Raw genomic sequence first — 22,633 nt, 5'->3', positions numbered from 1 at the left:
CATCCACCTTTGACATTGAACAAAAGACTCAACATCAAAAGAGAAAAAAGAAGAGACCCGGAGCCGAAATAGAGGCACTGCTTTGAAGAAAATAAGTCTGAATAGTCCCTGAAGACCTACAAAATCCCTGCTCGAGGGAAAGACCAGACAGAACCACCGGCAAATATGGCAGCGTTAGAGCCACTGTTAACCCTTGAACTCTCTGAATAACCAGTTGATGAAATGTATGCCTACACAGAGGACAGTGAGTACGGTATGACACCCAGATGTTTGTGGTCAAAGGGTTGATGTGTGATAAAGACATCAAGGTAGACTGAAAGAGCGAATTGAAACATACATTCAGTATCATTCCTGCCAGACATTGCTGCCTGCAACGCTGGCATGAAGAGAGCATCTTAGAAATATGGAATAATGGTGGAGAAAGAACAAGGTGAAGACTGCCTCTTTCTAGAGACGCTCATCACCTCAGAAAGGAAGAATCAATATCTTCCCATGCTACCAAGCATCATCGACAAGGGGAGAGAAGCATGCAGAGAACCAACCACAACCAAAGTGGTAACGCCCCCACCCCGCCCCGATATTGTCATCAAAGAAATATAAGCAGTCCTCTCAGGAATCAGCTTACATCAGGGGCACAGACAAGACAGACTCAATCATAGTCCCACAGCCTGTAAAAGAGCTGTTGTTCTGACCCCCACCAGACAGAAAAGGTAAGCATCTGGAAATGGTGGGTAGAAAGTTGAACACTCCGCGGCAACACAGCGGCACATAGCCATTTCCAACATGCTTCTTACCAGATTTGGACAGCAGCAGTGGGAAGAAATACTAGATCTGCTACAACAATATAAAAAAGAGCAAAAAGTATTTTCGCTATCATGGAAGGCTACAATATTGCTAACACCTGCTTGAAGTCGGCTGTGGATGCAGCAGACACTGCCAGCAGGCAGATTGATACTAGTATCACCTTGAGAAGACACATGTGGCTGAGTGTTTTGAGATTTTAACCAGAGGTACAAGCAGGAGTGATCAACATGCCATTTATCAGCGACACACTCTTTGGAACCTCAGTGTTTGAGGCCCTACAGAGCATGAAGAAGGACAATGAAACGGCAAACGTAATGGGGATGGGCCTATTCAGGAGAGGTTTTAGAGGCACCTCATCAACAAGGAGGAGACCAATCAGTGGGTGTGGGGAGAGGGCACAGCTCCTGGACACCCACCAGTGCCCACACACCAATGCAGGGGATGACACCCCTCTGGCAGTGCCCAGACATACATCAACACCCCTCTTGAAAGAGTGCAAGGGGCAGGGGTTCAGGACCTACAAACAAATGTCTCTGCACTAAGTGTTCTGCCTCATGTAGCACCAGTGGTAGAAAGTATCAGAGGATTTCTCCAACACTGGAGCTCCATCATCCCGGACAAGTGGATCCTAAGCATTATCCACCATGGATATTGTATTGCACTGCCAAAGAGGTCATGCTACGCCTAAAGGAGGGTTTCAACACTCCGTCCATCATCATGTTGTGTTGCTAAAGTTGCCCTAAGTGGGAAGGGTATGCCCATATGTGGATCCCTTGCTCACTGTGCCACTGGATTCAAGCTAGCCTAGCTGATGAAGGGTGATAACCATAAACCGGTCCTAGGATGCTTGTTCACGGTCCAGAAAGGACCTGACTTGGCAGTTCGGGCTGGACTGTTCCCCTGGGGAACAGGGTCAAGACTGATTTGCCTATGGCTAGTCCAAACTGGGGTGGTATGGTGAGCAAAAGAATGATGGATTAAACCCAGATCTGTGACTGGGGGTGAGTGCTTGAAAAGTTTTAACACTCCGTCCATCATCCTTTTATGTTGCAGGAGTCTGCATGGCAACCATGGATCTAAAGGGTACATACCTACACATCCCTACAAACCAGAAACGCAAGACATTTCTGAGGTTTGTAACAGACAAGATACATCTCCAGTTAAAGGGGATGACATTTGTCATAAACGTAGCACCAAGAGTGTTCACAAGTGCCTAGCCTCAGTAGCAGCACATCTGAAGCGGAACGGAATAAATCATACCTATATCTAGACTGGCTGGTAAAAGCAGAAGCGTTCATAAAAAGTCTGAAAAATACAAGGACCACATTGCAAACCCTGTACGACTTAGGATTTTCTATAAACCAAGGCAAATCAGCAACAAACCCACAAAAGAAAAGATCTTTCTAGGAGCACAGTTAGACTCCAAACAAGCAAAGATTTTTTTTCTACCCACAGAGTATCAGCACACTGACAGCAAGTATGACTCTCCCAGAAGGGGTGAGCTCTGACAGTGAGGACAGTGGGTTAGCTGTTGGCTTGATAACCTGCATTCCAGTCATTCCAGATGTGAGACTCCACATCAGACCAAATATGGAATGGCTACAGAGACATTAGTCGCAACTGATGGGGTGTTGGGAGGATCCTAGTATTAGTAACAAGTACACAGGGAACTGAAGTGGTGAAGCATTAAGAGCATCACAAATGGCAAACCTTTTCAGAACCCAACTCCTTTAGTAACCATCATGGCGGATACTTCACTCTCCGGCTTGGGAGCACAAATGAAGAGGCTAAAGATCAGGGTCATATGGAGCCCACAAGATGCAGATAAGCATATAAACATACTGGAACTCAAAATGGTCTTTTTTTCACTGAAACCCTTCTAAATACAAATCATGGGGCAGACAGCACTGGTAAGAACAGACAGCACAACCACCACATTCTACCTCAACAAGCAAGGAGGGGAATGATCAGGTGCTGTTCTCTCTAGCACAGGAGATAAAACATGGGCCATTCAAAGAAAAATCGAGCTAGTTGTGATACATGTACTCCCCACCGAGGCAGATAGTTGAGTGTCTCCCATGAGTGGGAGCTAAAGCAGGAAGTGGTGGACATGATATTTAGGAAGTGGAAGACCCCAACAATAAATCTCTTTGCAACACAAGAGAACACAAAATTCCATAACTTTGCAGCCTGATTCAAACCACCACACACAGGGGAATTCTGTGTCCTTAGATTGGCCAGGGCCATTTGCATATGCCTTTCCACAAATCCCCCTTGATACCACTTATTATAGAGAAGTTCAGACAAACAATAACACCAGTTCTAATCAGCCCGCAGTGGGCAAGACAGACCTAGCACTGAGAGGTCATAAAACTGGTGCAAGTCAAAAGGATAACCCTACTAATGCCACAGGACATACAAACCAGAAAAGGTGAGTGCTACAGCCAGAGACGCACACCCTCAGCCTGGCAGCATGGCTTCTGATGAGTTAAAATGTGGCCATCTACCCTTGCCAGAAAGGACCATGTAAGTGTTACGAGACATCAGACGACCGTCCATTAGGCAGTGCTACATTGCAGAATGGAAGTCTTTCAAACAGTGGTATGTCACAGTAGCCCCCGTAATTGGGTGTACTACGCAACCATTTTAGAATACTTCACCTATCTTCTCAACAAAGATTTATCATACACCTCACTTAATGTACACATAGAGGACATTGTGGCATACTCCAGAGGGATAATAGTCAGAAGCTTCTTCCAAACACCAGTCAACAAAAGCACCACGAGAACAGGTCCTCCACCTGCGTGGAATCTGAATATGGTACTCGTATAGCTCATGTGCTGGGTCAGTGAGGTCAAGACTATACAAAGGCTGTTTTTAGTGTTAGAAACCCGAGTTCTATGTTGTGCATTGGCTCCGAGGGAGTTTGCATGAGCAAGCACTCCTGATAAGAGACATACCTTACAATGCACAAAGACAAGGTTGTGTTGCTCAAAAATCCCCACTTGCTGCCAAAGGTGGTCTCCCCTTTCCACATCAAAGTATACACCTACCTGCTTTCTTCCAAAATCTAGAGCAGAAAGAGCTCTTCACGTGCTAGATTCCCAAAGAGCAGTGATGTACTATATTGAGGAAACAATCAGGAAGAGCAACCAGTTTTTTTTTGTCTCCTTCAGTCAGGTTTCTAAGGGGGGATGTCAGTAAGCAAAACAACCATAATAAGATGTGTAGTGCAATCAATACAGAGATGCCATGCAACAGCGGGGTTTGCCCTAGAAGAAAGGCCTAGTGCCCATTCAACAAGGGAAAAGGGAGAGGCCCTTGCATTCCTCACCAGTTGAGGCCATATGTAAGGCAGCCATTTGGCCATCTTCACACACCTTTACGAACATTATTCCGTGGACTTCCAAGCCAAAAAAAAGAAGCTCAGGTTGGACAGAGTCCGAAAGTACCTTTTTTCAAACAGTCTCAGTCTCATCGTAGCCCAGCTTCCCAAATAACACCAGAAACCGCTACAAAGACAATGCACAGTTTGCGAATCCAGAAATGATTCACGCTTCAAAACTAAATGCTTACTTAACAGTAGGAGTAGATTTACAGCTTAAAGAGTTTCTGGATTCATATCCAACTCACCTACCCTCCCAAGCTAAGAGACTTTAAGTCATGGGAATAGAAAATAAAAAAACAAAATTGAAAATGACTAACATGCACAGAGGAGTCTAGGGGATGCATCTGACCTCATCAAGGTGGGGCCAGTAGCCAAAAACTTCTGTTTACGATATACAGCAACAACAAAAAAAAGCAAACACAAAACAAGGACAAGGACAGCATTCCAGACCCAACCACTGTATTGCAGAATAATGCACAGCTTGTGAAGCCAGCAGAAATTCTTCAAGCTGCAAGACTCCTCCTACTGGTAAGTAATCATTTTGTTCCTCATCACCCTCACCTCAGCAAGGTGTGTACGTGAGCTTCAGGCACTGTGTTAATCCACTATGCACCACCTTCTTCCCACGCAAACTTGTTTAGATGGGCTTGGGCATCCTTTCTGCCTAAAGGTGTGATGCCATTCCACATCAGTCAGGCGATCACCCCGTCGGTATTCTGTGCTCTGCCTCACCGCATCAAGGTGGAGAGATGTCATGACTTGCTATGCACTGGCTAAAAAGCAGCTTCTAAAAGCACTGCGTGCTCACTCTACTAGGGCCAAAGCCACTACCACTGGTTAGCGCACAGTGTCCCTGTCCTGGACATATGCCTAGCGACTGTGTAGGTGTCCTTTCATATGTTCATGAAGCACTACTGTCTGGACAGTCAGGTTTGCGAATAGTGGTATTTTGCCTGCTCGGTCCTGCAGGACTTTTTGGTTTGAGTCCATTACCAGATCCGCCTCTTTATAGATACTGCTCTGGTATCTATTCAAAGGATGAGGAATCTGCTACTAGAAGTCTCTTTCAGAAGAACACTTTACTTCTCTTTGGTAACGCTCTATCTAGCCGCAGATTCCTCACTGACCACTCCATCCTCCCCATTCTGTGCTTGGATTGAACCCAATAATAAGATCCCAAGTCCAGGAATCTGCACACTGCTCATGACCCGTTCACTCTTGGGCTCTGCAGCAGGGGTGTGTGGACAGCCTTGAAAGCAACTGACTTTGTTTCATTTCTGGAGCAGGACAGTGTCAGTGCAGAGCCGCACAGAGTCATCTGATGGTGCACTGAGGTACTGCTGGAAACTTTCCGGATTCAGATTAGGAATATGTGGTTAGATAGTCTCTCTGACAGTAATAGCGTTCCCAAAGGTAAATAACTTGTTCATCTGCCTCCTTCGATCAGCGGGAACCAATGCACGACTTGCATGTGAATTGAAAATGAAAGTGTTAGAAGCCAGCAGGTAGGTACTTGTGATTGTCTGCCACCCCACCCGAAGCACCAATATATATTTTATAAATGGTGCAGAATCGAAGAGACCTAAGGGCCAGTGGTAGGAAATAACAACTATGCTGCACTGCCATTCTGTATACTGCCCAAAGTTCAACCCACTGGTGCATCAGAGTCTGGAGGGTGTACAGAATGGTGACGTGCAAAACCTATCTGCTATAAACACCTATCTTGCTTGGAGCGACTAAAACGGTTCCAGTACCTCACAGTGTGGAACAAAGAGCTCAGGAGGGGCGATGCAAGAAACTGTTATGAGGAACAAACTGGGGAGTAATCGCTCACGACATGGAACTAGATTGGAATGAGGAGCATCACCCCTGGCCTCTTATCAGGGAATGTTGGAAGTGTGTTGTAGGGAGCAACTCCATTGTGGGCATCTTCTTAAGTTCTCCTGACCCCGGTGTAGATAAAGCTCTGTGGAGATGCTCTGGCAGGATTATTTCTTTCTAAATGTGTGTCTAGTTGCTCTTCAGACAAAATACATATAAAAACATCTTGCCCTCAAAGAAAATAAATGGCTGTTAAAGACAGTCACTGATTGATCAAGGAACATCTTTGGAGCACAAAGACTTGTTTTTCTACGGCTTTACCATCAGAGTCCAAAGTTCTTACCTCACTCTAATATAAGTGGACCTTCGTAAATGTTGTGTTATACACCACCATATGAAGGCTTTTCCTCCTTTCAGTGGATGTGGATAGTTAGGGCTTGGACGATGATTCTGAGATTTCTGACTCAAGTGCATCTCCTGATACTACTGCTCTTGTGTCTGCTAGTATCATAAATTCATGCATCCTCTGGTTCTGCATGTAGACAGGCAGAGCAGGCACTGAGTGTTTCCCAAGTAGGCTGGAAGGGTGGGGCAAGTTTTTGTTGCTGGGGGCTGTTTTGCAGCAGTACTTACATATTTGTAACAGTAACAAAATCAACAGGTCAGCAAACCCTTTAGTTCTGTCTACTTATTTAGTTTCCAGCAGCCTGGGATCATGGCTTTACATGTGCTTTCCACTGCTGCTGTTTAGAAAACATTACATAATTTGACACCACCCACTAGCCTGTAAGTGGTGTAAACGTTTTAACACATTATTGGTATGTTTGCTCAATGGGCTGTCAATCTGTAGTAGCACATATATGCCAACCCTCCCGATTCAGGCATGAGAATACCGATTTTAAGGCTAGTTGTCCACCTCCCGATTCCTGCATGTAAAAATCCCATTCCTCTGCGGGCTTCAGCTGACTGTGCCTGGTCTTGTGAAACTCGTAGCATGCACTGCCAGTAACCTGCTCCTGCAGGCCAGTGCACAGCAATTGCATCATGCTTTCTCTGCCTGCCATAGCGCTCTCTCCGTGCTATTGACAGGTAAGGAAAAAAACTTGCATTTGCTTATCTAATATCGAATCCTGCAGCAACATACTTGCAAATCCACATAACAGTATCCCAATTCAGGCCCCAATAGAAGTCAATAAGGGAAATATATTCTCCCGATTTTATTTTTCTGGAAATCCCCTACTTTTCTCTTCTAAAATGTTGGCATGTATGCAGGGCCAGCGCTAGGCATGGGCAGTGTGGACACCTGCCCAGTGCCCCACGCCTGCTCGTAAATAAGGGGCCTTGCACAACTTTTTAAAAATCTTCAGTGTTGCGAGGCTCAGGGAGCAACAGTTTTGTTCAGTGCTGTGAGGCCCAGGGGAGGGGACTCCCTTCCCTGGGCCTTGCAGCCATGAGCGGAAAGGGCATCAGAAATGTAATTGCTGCATCTGAATGATAACAGTGATTAGATGGGCCCTTAGGTGTGAAGTGAGCCCTGCCCTTGCCTGAATGAAAAGAAAGGTGTCTGGCAGGGCTCACAACAAAAGAAATAAAAATGTCCCCTCACCTAGGAAGGAGGAAAGGGGGTCAGGCTTCATCAAACAAACACACACTTCTTTAAGACATGGAAGAGTTTTACCTTGGTACGTGGAATTATATCACTGCATTGAGGTGAATTTCGTAAAAGTGACAGTTTTTAAACATGAACTGAGAAACATTGTTGACCCTGCCCTGATGATAATAGTATTAGTGAACTAAGAGCAGGACCACTGGAATTATGTTGCAGGAAAGTACCAAATTAGGTGGTTGGGTTTACTAATTTATGCAGCAAGAGAAGGCAAATTATGTGGCATAATGTGGCACATTTTGTGATAGTATTACCTCATTATTTTGTCATTCATCCAAACACAGCAATAAGCAGTATAAAGTTGACCAGTTAACCTTTTGCGAAGGGTTTTCCACTGTGCAGCAACAAATGTTGCTGTATTTTTATTTACATTTGATCAGTTTGAGCTAGGAACAGAAGTCTTTTTTTTATAATAGAAAAAAAGCTACAGCTTGTGGAGCAGATGGTTATGCCGCAAATGCAGCAAATCTATACCTGTGCAGAAAATTCAGCAACTGTGAAATTGAATAGTTCCAGTGCCACTAAGAAGCATCTCAGAGTTCATGTGTACCCTGTATGTGAGCTACATTCTTATTAAACTTGCAGCAAAATTACCTTCTATTACATTACACAAATGAAGTGTTGTACAGCACACACCCTGACTGCACATATTTGAATGTGTTCTGATGTGTGATAATGAACAAAATAGACGTTAGTGAAATAAAGCGTTTGCCTAGGATCACACAGTTTGGTCAAGCAAGGAAGCCAAGACCTCTGCAGTGGGTGAATTAACCAACTGACTTGAGTAGAGCTTAACACTAGGCGATAGTACATACTCCTGATAACCTCCGGAGGGTCAACAACTAAGCATATAAGTTAGTTTTAGGCAAAAAGGTTACAAAAGGTGTTGTCTCCAAAATGGTGGAACAAGAGTTGTGACTCTAAACCTGAAGCCCTTCACTGCCTCAAGCTTGATAGCAAAAAAACATCTAGCCTTTCAATGTAAATTGGGCCTCTTTAAATAGAGTTCAGTTAGCTCGAACTTGATACAAAGGTATTACAGTGCTTTACATGAGCACCGGTTACATTACAGAAGAAGACATTCATTTTTGGTAGCAAGGGGAGATTAAGTGATTTGCCCAGAATCACAGGATGTTGAGCTGGCGCCGACTTGAACTGTGTTCCCCAGCTCCAAAGACAGCAACTCTGGCCTTTACGCCACACCCTCTCCCCTAGGGTTCTTTGTCTGATGCTTGTTGGGGCAGTCTGAGAATATCTCATTTTTTATATAAAAAAATACAGGTTCTGCCTTTTCATAGTGCTGCAAAGCAGCTGCCATTCTTAACAAAATCGCTATTATTCATTTGCATTTAAGCTGCCTCTTCTGTATTTCTCTTTGTATACAGTCAATGTTTTTAAAAGTTAGGCTGCCCCCTTTTCTTTGCGCCTAACTCTTCTGACCCCCTCATTCTCTGGGTTAAATGCCACAAAGGTGACCTGTTTGGTGCTATAAAAGTTAACGTACACACACTCTGAAGGGTTGCATCTCTAGGGTATCACAGTCAGTCTGTAGGAATGAGGCAAAATCACCCGAAAAATGGGTGGCCTTGTGTCCTCTCTCCTGCAGAGGCCTTGGGGGGGGGTGCTGTGGCACCTGGCATACATCCACTACACTCCAAACCAAAACACATAGGTAAAATACATTGTCATTTACAGCGCCAATAGCTGAAACTTCCACAGATGTGAGACCTATTGCATTGCAAATGCTTGTAGCTTTAATGTATCTCTTTAATGACTGCCTCCCGCTATAGCTTTAGCAGGTTATTTTGTCCCAGGTCACAAACTGTTTTTCCCTTTAAGCCATCCATTGAATATATCTTCAAGTTATTTCTGTTCTTTACATCTTTAAAAAATGAAGCTGCTCTGTGAGCAGGTGTTGGCTAGCCTTTGGGGCTTCTGCCTTGCAGTATATTTGCCACCTACCTGAGTATGACATTTGTGCCATCTCCTCTTCTTATATTCTGTGTGCTGAAGTTCTTGCAAGTCACTTACCCCACCCAGCTTGTAGCTGTTTGTGCTGATCTCTCATGCCTGCGAAACCCAGATGCCTTATCTTGAAGTTAAGTAGCATAAAGGAGGATTGGGTTTCACTCGAAGTCCTGCTGTTAAATTCTGGGACAGTTTGACGTGGAATTGTAATCTTGTCCTGATCTGGAAACAATCAGTGAACATTGTAGCAAATATATCAGTTTTGGAAAGACCTAGGCCTAGCTTTTTCAGCTACTTCGATTAATGCTATGTATTTCCATGTGATACACCTTCAAACAATATTTGTATTTCATATTGGGATTATTATTTATATTTTTAGCCATTGGAGTGAAATTAACACTAGGTAGGTGGTTCTTTGCAAAACTGATTCGACAATTCCAGAACACTGATGTTCAATTGATGCCCCAATGATGTCACTTTCAGTGATGTCACATCTTGCAGGGGCCTCGCATGTTGATGTTCTGCCCGGGGCCCCACAAACACTAGGGCCGTCCCTGCATGTATGGTAGGGCATGAATGACGGCCCTGATATAACATTACATTGCCCTGTCCCTGTGCTCCCCATCCTCGTGCATCGCCACCACGCCATGAGTCTTCATCAGACCTCGTCACAATGTCACTGGCGTGCACTGCAGGCAACTAAACCCAGATCAGCAGCCCACCTTAGCCGAGTGTCTGGCAGCTAACTTCGGTAAGTGCTGCCAACGCTGCGCCGGCCGTGCATCAGTGAGTGACACCTGCCGCCAATAGCCAATATCTCTCCACCCATTCCTAACCTTAGTTCAGTCCGTTAACGGCCCCAGGATGTCTGAGTTCGAGTGACTGGAAGATGCTGCAGGTTGTGGTGTATGAGAGCGTGAGAACAGAACAGCGCACACATACTGACGTTTAATTAACATGGACCACCAAATACTCAAAGTAAATGGAATTGTAACGAAAACACCAAAGTTGTATTTTTGTTAAATACATTGTGAATTTCCCCTGCAGTAGAGAGAGAGAAAATGGAACTGTGGTGTTTCACATGTCAACATGTGGAGTTGATACATGCGCTGATTGATATTTTTGATTTAGTGTGTCATATAACTGAGAAGGACTAGACGTTGTCTAAAACCATCAGTACAGTAGGATATTAAATTACATGTTGCTTTTCACTGCCTCCAAGCACAATATTAAATTTTTCTTGCTAACAAAATGCACCAAGTATCTGCTTTTGAAAATAAGTTTGCCTCGCGTGCTTTTGGACGTCTCTGTAAAATACGTGTACCCTCTCCAGTCATTGTCAGCTCACCACGGATGACTTTCATACAGCAGTCTATGACAGAACAATCTGTTACTGAGAATTTGCCTGCCCTACTGTACACGTCACACCTTCACCAATGTCCTGCAGTATGAAAAACATACACACAAACTGTGAAATAAAGGTTTTTAGATGTGCTTTGACATTCAAAATGATCTACTGCTTAGATCATTAGTTATGTTGGTGCAGCATCTCAGAAGTGGACAGCTTAAATATGCAAACTCGATGTTGTCTGTCGTTCTCGTTAGATCCCTCTTATCTCACACTAGACTCGCTGCCTATTGTACTAGAGCCCAGTTTGTTCAAAAGTGGAGACGCTGTATGGCCTATCGAACATTTTCTCCTCACTTGTTCAGGGCTACAAGTTTTGAACTGTCTGAAAATGCTGCCTGTTCACATGGTTACATGTTAGCAACGTCTGTATCACAACTTGGTGCTTGAGCAGTTTTTAAACCCCTATTCCCACATTCTCTTTGTGCATTATTAGTGGTGTATTTTCTAACACTGGTGCTGGCGTGTCTGTATACTAATAGTGGTGTCTTCTCACACTAGTAGTTTCTTTTTTCACTATAGCAGAGGAGTTTTGTACGCTAAGTGTTTTTTTTTTTTTACACACTAGTGGTTTGTCCTTTTAACCTAGGTGTTGGTGTCTTCTCTCATGCTTGTTGTGGTGTCTTCACACACTAGTGATGTCTTTTCTCACTCGAGTTTTCTTGTATACTAATGATAGCATCTTTTATCACTCTGGTGGTAGTCTCATTGTACACTAGTGTTGGGTTTTCCTTCACGTTGGTGGTGGAGTCTTTTCTCCCACTAGTGGAACGTCTTTTCACACAGTAGTTGTGTATTTTTTCTCACACTGATGTTGATGCCTTTGCACAACAGTAATGGTGTCAGTCAGTCAAAGAATCTTTATTCAGCGAGTGCCATAAAAGTACAATATATTTCAAACGAAAAAAATTTAAATAATTAAAATACAGTGCAAATATTAAAAGCAAAAATACAAAAAAAATCTTCAATCAACATTATCACAAAATTCTATGCATTGCCATTATCAGTCAACCCGACAGCCCTATAAAATGCAAACGTATACAATACAAAAGTAAAAGCCCAACATCAGAATAAAATCATGCATTGCTAAATTGTACTAATATGTGTCTACTTCAATCAATTCATATTGTTTCCTAATGGCCATAGCCGATTTAATGAAACTTAACAGGATGGCACAATTGTATTGAGGAAAGTTTTTTGAATATTAGTCAGTGCCTCCTGATAAGATGTGGTTTGCAGTTTATGTAAAATTGGCAAGATAAAAATTTGTCTAGATGCAGAATAAAGCGGACAGAATAAGAGAAAGTGGCATGTGCTTTGCTTTGAGAGATTGTCAGAATGGCAGTTTGGAAGCTTTTTATGCCAGGTACATTTCTTTGGAAAGGCCAGTCTAAAATGTATAAAATTTAATCTAAATAAAACAAGGAGAGAATATAATGAGCTCGATAACCAAGTTAAATATGGTTCTAACACCCTGGAAGTAGAGATTTGAACATAGGATTCGAAGGTTTTCAGTTTTGCTGCCTCTTGGTATCTACAATTTGCAGCATACTCTATATGTTGAGATTTAAGCAATTCCTTAGCATTAATAGGTAAAGACCCTGTATTGGTAAACATGTTCTCTAACCCTAAATTCCGAAAGGAATTTTGAACATAAGTAAGCCACGGAATTTTAGCTGATTGGATACAATCTGTAATGCAGTCTTGTACCAAGCTGCCCGCAGGGTTTGACCAAACTTTTAGCCATAGGAAAAGTGGGGCAATACCAACCAAATCCTCAATATACCGTACTCCCAACTCCTCATAGCAAATAATATTTGCTACATTCTTAGTAATGGTGTCTTTCTACACTAATGGTGATTTATTTTCTCACTGGTGGTGGAAGTGTCTTTTTTCATACTAGTGGTGTTTCTTTTCTCGCATTAGTAGTAATGTCTTTAACGTTATACACTAGGGATGGTGTATTTTTTCAAATTGGACGTGGTGGGTCTGTTCTAACATTGGTGGTGATCTCCTTGTATGTACACCACTAGTGGTATCTTACTTCACAGTGGCCATGGTGTCTTCTAACACTTGTGCTGCCTTTTTTCTTACTCTGGTGTTGTCTTTTCTCACACTGGTGGTTTGTCTTTTCCCATAGTGGTGGCAGAGCCTGTACAACAGTGGTGGTGTCTTTTCTAATGATAGTGGTGGTGTCTTTTACCGAGTGGGCAGTTCCTGGACGCTCATATTCTCCAACGGAAGCATTCCATGAGGTCAGGGGTGAGGGCCCTCACTGTGGACAGTATTCACACTGGCACCAGCAGAGCTCAATAAACTCAGACTGGCATGTGGACGCCTCCCAGGGACGTCATTCACCCTCAGTGAGGATGCTATGGTCCTGCTTCACCTGGCACCTTTTTGCCCAGTGGTCAGACAAGGAGCTAAGCGGTCATGGGACTTCTTTTTCCTTTCCTGACAACCACAAAGAAAATACAGTATTGATATGTATGAAAATGTATTAAAGTTACTGCATGGCTGCAAAGCATGTGCTCAGTTTTTGCTGGTCCATAGACCTCCTGAGTTCCTCGCTTCCCCACTATCCTAGTCACTGTGCATGTGCTGCTCTCATCACAATGCCAGGGTCTCTTGTATACTATACTGGTTTGGACAACAGCTGGTCACTTCATTTTTCACCAGGTTTATTAAACTTGTAAACAATGATAAAGTCTTGTACAAATGGGTTTCCATCTGTAGATGATGACAGGGTCTTACACATATGGGTTTTCTCCTGTCTTGCAAAGGAATTTAGAAAAATAAGTTGTGGATAGAGGCAGAATGATGAGTACAGCAGTGTGTGGAGAAGATGTGAGCACAGCTATAAGTAGGTGTTTTTGCACTGCTATTGGGCAGGGTGTGGGAATAAGAAGTCTCAGTAAACTTTTCCTAAAGTACGCAAAGGGCATAAGGGGACTGCCAGCTGTTCAATTGAGAGACACTGCACTCTCCCGGCTTGTGTTCCAAAACTTTGAGTTGATGACTGCAATCGCCACTTCGGATAGGAATCCAGAAGACCCTCTATGCTCCAGCCTGAGTTTAGTGGCTGTGTTTGGTGTATGTCTGTTTTGGGCAATAGAAAAAGTAAATGCAACCCGTAAGCCTGAGGCAGTCCACCCTCTGTTCTCTGTCCCTTGCAAGCCCATCCCCACGTCCCTCAATTCCATCTCGTACCTGAGTTGTGCTTTGCTTTATGATTCTGTTGTAAAATGCACCATTTATGTTGCTTTTTCCCCAAATTTCTATTCCAAGTTTCCCCTGCCTCACCACTTGCCCCCACCCCACCTCCCTGCTCCTCCCACCTAAACTCCACCCCCACCCCCTGAAACTTTTTTCAGTGGTCAGACCCTCTTGCTATGCACCGTTTAGGAACTGGTTTGTCTCACATTTTTGTTCTATGATTCTTTACTCTCAGGTCCTTTTTTTTTGTTTGTTTTTTATTGTGGGCATGACTGGGTATCCTGTGCTCTGTAAGGTCATCATTTACTATGCTTTAAAAATCAATGTATTTAAATATATAATGAAAAATATGTTTTAAATGCACCATATTTCCTATTTTTTCTTTGGATGGAGAACACTGCCAAAGCTCCTTGCAGGGGTCAGGCTCGCCATGCACAGTACAGAGGCTGGTCTGACAAAATTTGCTTGGGATGCTTTGCTACCCAGTACGACCCTGGGCATGACAGACCTATGATGTGTGCCTTGCAGTGGTGCGTCTGAAGTAAATGATTGCAACTCCAGTGCAATATTTCAGGTCAGGTGCAGTTCCTCCAGTCAGTTCACCTGAGCTTCCCTGGTGTATGGACCCCTCCAATCTAAAGGTGCAACGTCTGTTCAGCCCTCTATAAACGCAGGCTACAGTGGTCATGCATGCTTCCATGCTAGGATGGGAAGAACTGGTTGACATGATGGCCTTTGTCCTTCTTTGGAGCAGCATCTGCAAATAATTATTCTAGAGTTGTGGGAGAGTCTTCCTGTCCCGAAGGCAGTTCTCAGTTTAGTATCCGAGAGTGCCGTTCAGATTCTATTGGGCTACACCATCACCATTCATTATATCAACAGGCAAGGCTGTTTGGGTGTTTTGTGTTTCCTAGTGATGGCCCATCTGGAAGATTCACCAGTGTGAGAGCAGATGCTGTCCTGCATCTGGCTGGAGAACTGTGTGAATGGAACTGCACACTGAAGTGATCTTCTTCAGATTGCGGTATCCATTAATCTTTTGCGGCGATCCAGAACTGGAAATGTCCTCACTTTTGAGTCATACACTTCTCTCTGGGATGCCTTCAGAGAAGCAGTCTCTAGGCCTGTTGTGCTTGTTTCCACCAAGTTTGCTGCTACCAAAAGTCATGAGAAAGAATCAAACACTTTTATTCCTAGTTGGGCAAGAAGAATTTGGAACACTGAATCTGTTGACACACAGGACTTCACCTCTTTTTGTTCTCCTGCACAGGGCAGCCCTGCTGTCCTAGCAGCATGGGCAGGTCCTCCCCCCAAATGTTGTGACTGCAAGAAAGGAGATTTGAGTTTTGTCAGCAGGATCCTTTTATACAGCTGATACAGATGCAGGCATCATCTCTGGCTGCTAGATTTTCCACTATGAAATCATTTATATGGGTTGTTGGAACAACTTTCTGCAAAGATGTGGTAAGAAAGCCTGGATCCCTTAAAATCACTCCTTTTAGACTTCCTGCTTTTCTTATTCTCTCATACAGTAGGGGCTGGCAGTGGCTACGTTCAACGGTTACCTGACTGCCATGTTAGCTTTCATGTGTCTTCCTGATTAGCTTTCATTGTTTAGGTCTTCTTTGGTGGCATGTACTCTGAAATGTTTGTTTTACCTGCTTCCTCCCAATCCATTCATTAATTTTCAATGAGATTTGAATTTTTATTTACTTTCTTGATGGGATCTCCTTTGAAGCACATGCACAGTTGTCCAGTTTGACTTATTTGGAAAGAGGTTTGTTGGTTGTTACAACTTCTGCATATAGAATCAGAGAACTTCAGGCCTTCCCGGCTTGTCCATCTTTTCAAATTTTCTACCTGGACAAGTTGGTGTTGTGTGCCTGTCCACTATTCTTGCCTAAGTTTGGTTCGGCCTTTCTGATGGCCTAATCTGTCACTCTTCCAACGTAGCTGCCTCCTCCTCATCCACCCTCCATCCCCACCCCATGAGGAAGATTGACTGCATAGATTGGATCCCAGACATGCAGTCTCATATTACATCAACAGCACTCTACAGGATAGAGTGAACGGTGAACTTTTTGTTGGAGCCAAAAAAGACAAGGCGCTGACCAAAAGTGCACTATTTTGCATTGTGTCATTGTGTGCGTAGGCCAAGAAAGACCCTCTATAGGGCATTTGTGCCATTTGCACTTGAGCCATGGCTGCTTCCATTGCTCTCTCACCAAGGTGAGCCAGTGGCTGTCATCTACCAGACAGCATTTTGGTCATCCCTGCATATGTTTGCTCAATAAAACTGTCTCACTGCCCAAGAATAGAGTGATGGAAACTCTGCCAGGGCTTGCTTCATGGCTTTTTTGGTTAGTTGGCACTACTCACTCCCACCACCTAATGGGCATTTGTCATGAGGAAGTTGTAGGCAGATCATGTATCCCTCAGAAATATAATTACCAAACTTAAGTAACTTTTACTTTTGGTTCATCCTCATGCACTCTTTCTCCAACAGTGGCTGGTGGACTGTAATCAAGAGATTTGTGAAGTTGGAGAACAGAATGTGAAGTTGTGGATTTCTTTTTGGGTGTCATTTTTGACCCTTTAGGTATGGCGAAATTGTTCATACCTCCTACAGCATGAATGTTTGAGGCTTTGTTAGGTGGAATTGCGGGTTACTTTGAAGGAGAGAGCTACTCTGAGTTGGTTGTAAAGTGCCAGATCAAGGAAGACCAGGAATGGTACAACGGTGGTAAGGGCATGTGCCTTTTCATGGGAGGATGATTAGATGCTGTACTGGCTGCTGTGGTAATCTGTTTTATGAGCAGATAAAAAGGGTGTTCCTACCCCATTGGACTCCAGTGAAGACAATACTACATATGAACTATTCCCCCTAGAGAAACAGCACTTGTTTGCTGTGCCTCCATTCTTGCCGCCAGAGTTGTAGTGTTCTAACGGGCACAGTCACTGTCTTTCTCAAAGGGAATAATAAACTTGTCCACTGGAACAGACCGTACAGAGTTGATTATTTCTGTGCTCTGCATCAAAACGTCCACCTGCGGGCCAACAAAGAAACCAAAGGTTTGAGTCGGGGATTTCAGTGATGCTAACCAGTCTGTACTAGAAATCCTTCTGCCTACTTTTACTTCTTGACCTTTATTTTGTTTTTTTCACACAACTACACCTCCCTTCTGAACATCTTCAAAGAATAGATAGGGATCAGTGACTCATTTCTGAGATCATTTGAGTAGTTTCTTGTAAATCAGTAAGACTCTTACCGTTTTCCAATTGTGAATGAAGTTCCATCATCTCAAGCTGAACCCACAGAAAACAGAGCCCCTTCTGCTCTCACCAGTGGACTGCACCACACCAGTAGAGAGAGGTCTGGTTGGATATTTCAAATCCGCTTAACTGCAAACTATCCATTATGGAAAATGAGAAATCCTTGTGATTTACTCTTGACAACAATCTAAATCTGCCAACCCATGTTAATGCTGCAGCAAAGGGTGCACACCGCCAAATTAGACTACTCAAGTGAATCAAGTCTCTTACACAGCACATGACGTAAAAAATTGTGTTTCAATCACTAATCCTCTTTAAACTCGATAATGGCTGCTAGTTATGGACTGACTTTCACCTAGACCCATTGAAGGCAGGCCCTCAAATTTGCAGCATTTCTAGTCATCAGCTACAGTACATTCAAGCATGTCATCCCAGTCCTAACTACACTGAATTAGCTCACCATTGACTCAAGAGCACTTGTAGGTTGACCTACATAGTTTACAAGGCTGTGCACTTGGAGGATGGTGAGGGTGGCAGGAGGGGACTGGGAGGTCTGATAACTCCTCCATTCAAAAAAGCCAGCATCCTTTCTGAGGATCATTCTTTTTACGTTTGGGAGAATCCCTTCCGTAAGTACTTTAAAAGAGAGCTAAAAATCATGCTTCTTTTCTAGTAGCATCTTCCATTATAATGGGAGCACTCCTAACTTTAAATGTCTCTTGATCTGCATAGACACAGACACTTAACTGTGACAGGGACTTTCATCTCATAGCTTTTAAGATATAATTTGAACGTTTTATTGTCTTCTGACTGTTACACTGCGATGATATTGTTTATGTGACAGCTAACCATACAAATAAATAAATAAAATTAAGAAATAGCTACTCTTTAAAAAACAAAGTTTGAAACTTATACTTTTGTGCCAAAATATTTTAAAGTTGTGCTTTCAAATGTTGTGTTTATTTGTGTTGAAGTGTTCCTTGGTGGTGCAGGACTTCTTACACCCCCTTCTTCAAGGTCGCTACTAAGGTCCCCCTTGGAAAACCTCTCCATGCACACTGATTTAAATTTACTTCAGCTTCTTGACTCTGAGACAAGCTCCAACCTTTATGGCTTTTGTGAAATAATGCCAGTGAGTGTTCCGGAATGAACAGCAAAATTCTTCAGTTTAATTAGAAGACCATCAACGTAACGGCATGGCTATTTAAATTTTACAATTGAATCTCTTGAATTTTCCCCTGGCTCTATGGAAACTATTAAGTGAAATAAAATATTTTCTTTAAATAGATAGTGATATTTGCCAAACTCTTTAGGCTCTGCTGTTTGTCGGTCTATGCTGTGCATACCCCTCTGACTTCTTTTCACCCCAGAGGGAATAAAACCTACTCTTTTATTTGTTGCAGATACATGTTTCATGGAAGGTCTGATGGATACGTTTCATTCTGTTGGACTATTTCAAATTCCTTAGAGTTGAAGGTTGCTTTTGCTCAGTTTGCGACCTATGCCTTTTGATGATGCATACGTTTTACATTTAGTTCTGACTTGAAAATCATCTTGCTAAAGCTGCTGCTCGACCATGACTCTTAAGATAAACAAATTATCAAGAGCCCTTGAAGGAAGCTTTCTTTTAAACCGAACTTCTAATTGATATATAGTGTTCCAGCCAGAAACACATGTTTTGACAGGCAGGTTTAACCCAATTACTTCTTCAAAGCTACCGTCTCGTGGAGTGTCTGCTTCTAAAAAGTGTATTTGTTTTAGATTGTCCATTTATTCCATACATTACTGGTTGTATCCTTTAATGCTGGGTAGACTCTGCAACCAAAATCTGGGTTATGCAAATTGTTACGTATCGTGGTATATTGTAGGTGTACAATAGACCATATGTCTCATGCTTGTGATAACGTTTCCACTTAATTGTAGATGTTACCTTCTATTATTGAGTTAGTAGTACACGCCCGCTGATGATTTTGTGCATGTTACCCATAGCCAAAGAAGGTTCTAGACCACATAACTGTGTTTTACCTAAAGTAACAGCAAATGTTCACATCAGTCAAGACATAGCTTTGCTGACTGGTGTTCGTTACATTTCTGCAATTTCCACCGGAGTTCTCTTTTCACATGCTCAGCACTTGAAAGGGCTATGTAGAAGGACAAGATGTCTGAGTTATGCATCAGTTGTTTGTAGTCTTTGGGCCCTCCAACTTCATCAAAATCATGTAGGTCTAGCGGTCTTGTGTATTTAATAAAAAGGAAGAAGACGCCCACTGGAAATATTCCACGAGCTGAATTCTTGAAATAGTGCCTTGGCTCTCAATAATTGGCTTCTGTCACACTATAGCTTGGAATCCAATGCTTGTTCTGATGCTGCAGGGTTCATGCCTACATTTACAGATTTGTTAAAGTAGACTTTACATTATTTTGCTTCCTCTGATAGTAACTATTTGCCACTTCTTGAATGAATTGTGAATTGATTAAAGATTAGTGTTTGTAAAGTTGTTGCAGTGAGTCCACTGGATGACTTTTACATATTCACTTGCAACTTAGCTGACTATTCTGGTTAAAAAATGTTCCTTACACCGACACTTCTTTGAAGAATCTAAGGTTGGTGGTAAATTTGAATCCCAGAGCGTGCTGTCAATATCATAGTGGTGTGATCAAAGTTACATGTTATAATCAGATTTTGCCAAGAGGTGGCTGCGAACCACAGTATGCTAGCTTTCAAGCAAGAGCATATTGCAAAATGAGTTATATTAACAAATACGTAATTAGAAGAAGAGATGGTAAACTGCATGAATCTATCTTATAGCAGTAGTAATGGAGGTAAACAAATTAGCGAATTCAGAAATCTTGTACATGAGTGCCATCATAAGATTTGACTGAGATGTATTTGAACTCTAATGTAATTCTACTGACAACATTCCATCAAATCGGGAAGAGGAGGCTCGAGTGACCATCTTTGTGTTCCTCACATCCATAATTTTTCTAGAAAGGTTAAATCCTGAACAGGTGTATCTTTTTCCCCTTTGGCAAATCTCTTTTGGTGATATAGATGACAAAAGAGAATAAGAACTTTATTGTGCATTAGTGGAGGACAGCATAACGGACTCAAGGAGGGTTTCAAGGAGAAATGGCAGGCCATGAACAATGTTTGCATTAGAGCGTGATAAACAAACATGGCCCTCGTTCCCTTGTGATCGTATGTTTTGGATCCACAATTAAGACTATTGGGGGACGGGGGCCATAGTTGAGTTGTGTTAAGCTGGCAATATACTAAAATTGAGAGTTTACTGAAGAGATTGTGTGAAGTTGCATTTTGTCCTGATTCCATCAAGACATTGGTTAAAGTAGTTGTTGGGTGTTCAGCAACACTTGAGTGTTTTTTTTAAAAGTGTATTTTCGACTGAGTTCCAGTACTGTGTTTGTGATGCATGCAGGCATCATGCTCTAGCAGTTGAGGTGGTTTGCTTCATAATTGTTACGTTTCTCATCCTGGCTTCTCTTTCCCTCCCAGATGTGAGATCTGCGGGTACCAGTGTCGACAGCGAGCCTCCCTCAACTGGCACATGAAGAAGCACACCTCTGAAGTGCATTACAACTTTACCTGCGAGTACTGCGGCAAGCCCTTTGAAAAGCTTGACAGTGTCAAGTTCCACAAACTCAAGAGCCACCCTGATGTGAAGGCCACCTGATGGCAGCCAGTGCACATTACTGCAGTTCCCTTTCTTGGTTTTTATTCACTGGCCCTCAGGTGACTCCTCTTTAGCTGCTGCATGGTGATTGTCTGCCTGTGACTGATGGAGAAGGATCACTCAGATCGGTTGGAGAGGGTCCTCTAGTAGAGATTTTGTCTTACGCAGGGATATGCTTCCACTCCTTAACAGTCTATGCACCAAGATGGATATTTTGGAAAAGCGTGAAAGGAGCGAAGCCAGATCTTTACTTTTTATTGTTTCCAATCATGTAGATCAGAGCTACAAGATATTTGCCATCAGTCAAGAAAGCAGAAATTGGTTTATGCCGTGATGGCACTGCCCCGTCGCTGGGACATTCCAGGGAATTTCTTCAATCTAAGTACAGCCTGCCCCATTTTAAAGTCTTCTTTTGAGAATTAAAATTAACAGGCACAGATGTACATCTTATGTTTGTGACAATGAGAGTTAAAGGTATTTGGCAAGGCGTGTTGTGATGCAACTGACATTAAAATTTGGCAATGCGCAAAGATACTTGCAACTTTTGGACACAACAACATCCAAAGATGTTTATGAGATGAGGCCAGGAGCGGTGCAAGATGTTTACGAAATTGTGACCTCGAGCTGTGCATAGGCGTTTGTGGGTTATAGCATGAAGGTATGCACCAGTGTTTGTGATGTTCATATCTGGGGAGTGGAAGTGTTGTTGGGGTGTCTGCATTTGAATAAACACTATTAAACTGGTTGTCCACTCCCTCAAAAAGAATCAATGCAGAGAGAGAAATAAAAAAATTATCTTTGCTCAGTTTGTCTGTTTCCATAAACGTTGGGTGAATTTTTCTTTGGGCCTTTGGAAAGTCAGAGAAGAGGAGAACATTGCTTCTAATCAGTTCCCACATGGAAAAGCTGGCTATTCTCCTTTTGATCAGACGGATAAATCATTGCCCAAAAATATAGTCCATCTGTACGAGCTTAATTTTAAATATGAAACCCATGTTTAAATCCATAGACTGGTGTTGACGGGTTGCGAATACAGCCCAAACCTTTAAATTTAGTTGTCCTTTCAAATCGATTTGTAAAATTGACACGTTGGCTTCAAAAGTACTCTATATTTCCTTGCACATTATTACTGAGGATAAAGAACCTCTTCTGGAAGTACGTGTTCGGTAAAACTGCTGAACAGGAGCTCTGCAGACTTTAAATAAGCCACATTCATAACTCATGAATAAAAAAAAAAAACCATAAACCTAAGCTCTGAAAGTAAACAAAAGCTCATTAGAGTGTGCAGGATATCCTCGGACTCATAACGTCCTTTTTAAATTAGACTTAAACTTATTGCAATGTTTAAAGGTTATTTAAATTTTAACCTGACGCCTATGGTTAAATTCCCACAATTT

At 42.7% G+C, this 22,633-nt stretch overlaps 1 protein-coding gene across 11 annotated transcripts in view; it reads left to right on the top strand.

Moving 5' to 3' along the window:
- Positions 1 to 22,037, top strand: part of ZNF653 (zinc finger protein 653) — a 228,577-nt gene extending 206,540 nt beyond the window's left edge. For 7 of the 11 annotated variants that reach the window (XM_069231908.1, XM_069231907.1, XM_069231906.1 and 4 more), the window contains one exon: positions 21,059 to 22,037. Coding sequence is in view for 8 of the 11 variants with exons in the window: in XM_069231910.1 (XP_069088011.1) it covers positions 21,059 to 21,236 (178 nt within the window). In the remaining 3 variants the exon portion in view is untranslated. The remainder of the gene's footprint in view (positions 1 to 21,058) is intronic. The other 4 variants (XM_069231904.1, XM_069231909.1, XM_069231902.1 and 1 more) reach the window with 2 other exon arrangements.
- Positions 22,038 to 22,633: the final 596 nt, after the last annotated feature.

The sequence above is a fragment of the Pleurodeles waltl genome, chromosome 4_2 (assembly GCF_031143425.1).
Source record: "Pleurodeles waltl isolate 20211129_DDA chromosome 4_2, aPleWal1.hap1.20221129, whole genome shotgun sequence".
In the NCBI taxonomy this organism is placed as follows: Eukaryota; Metazoa; Chordata; class Amphibia; order Caudata; family Salamandridae; genus Pleurodeles; species Pleurodeles waltl.
Note: the sequence above shows the minus strand (reverse complement) of the source record. Positions and strands in the feature narration are given on the sequence as shown.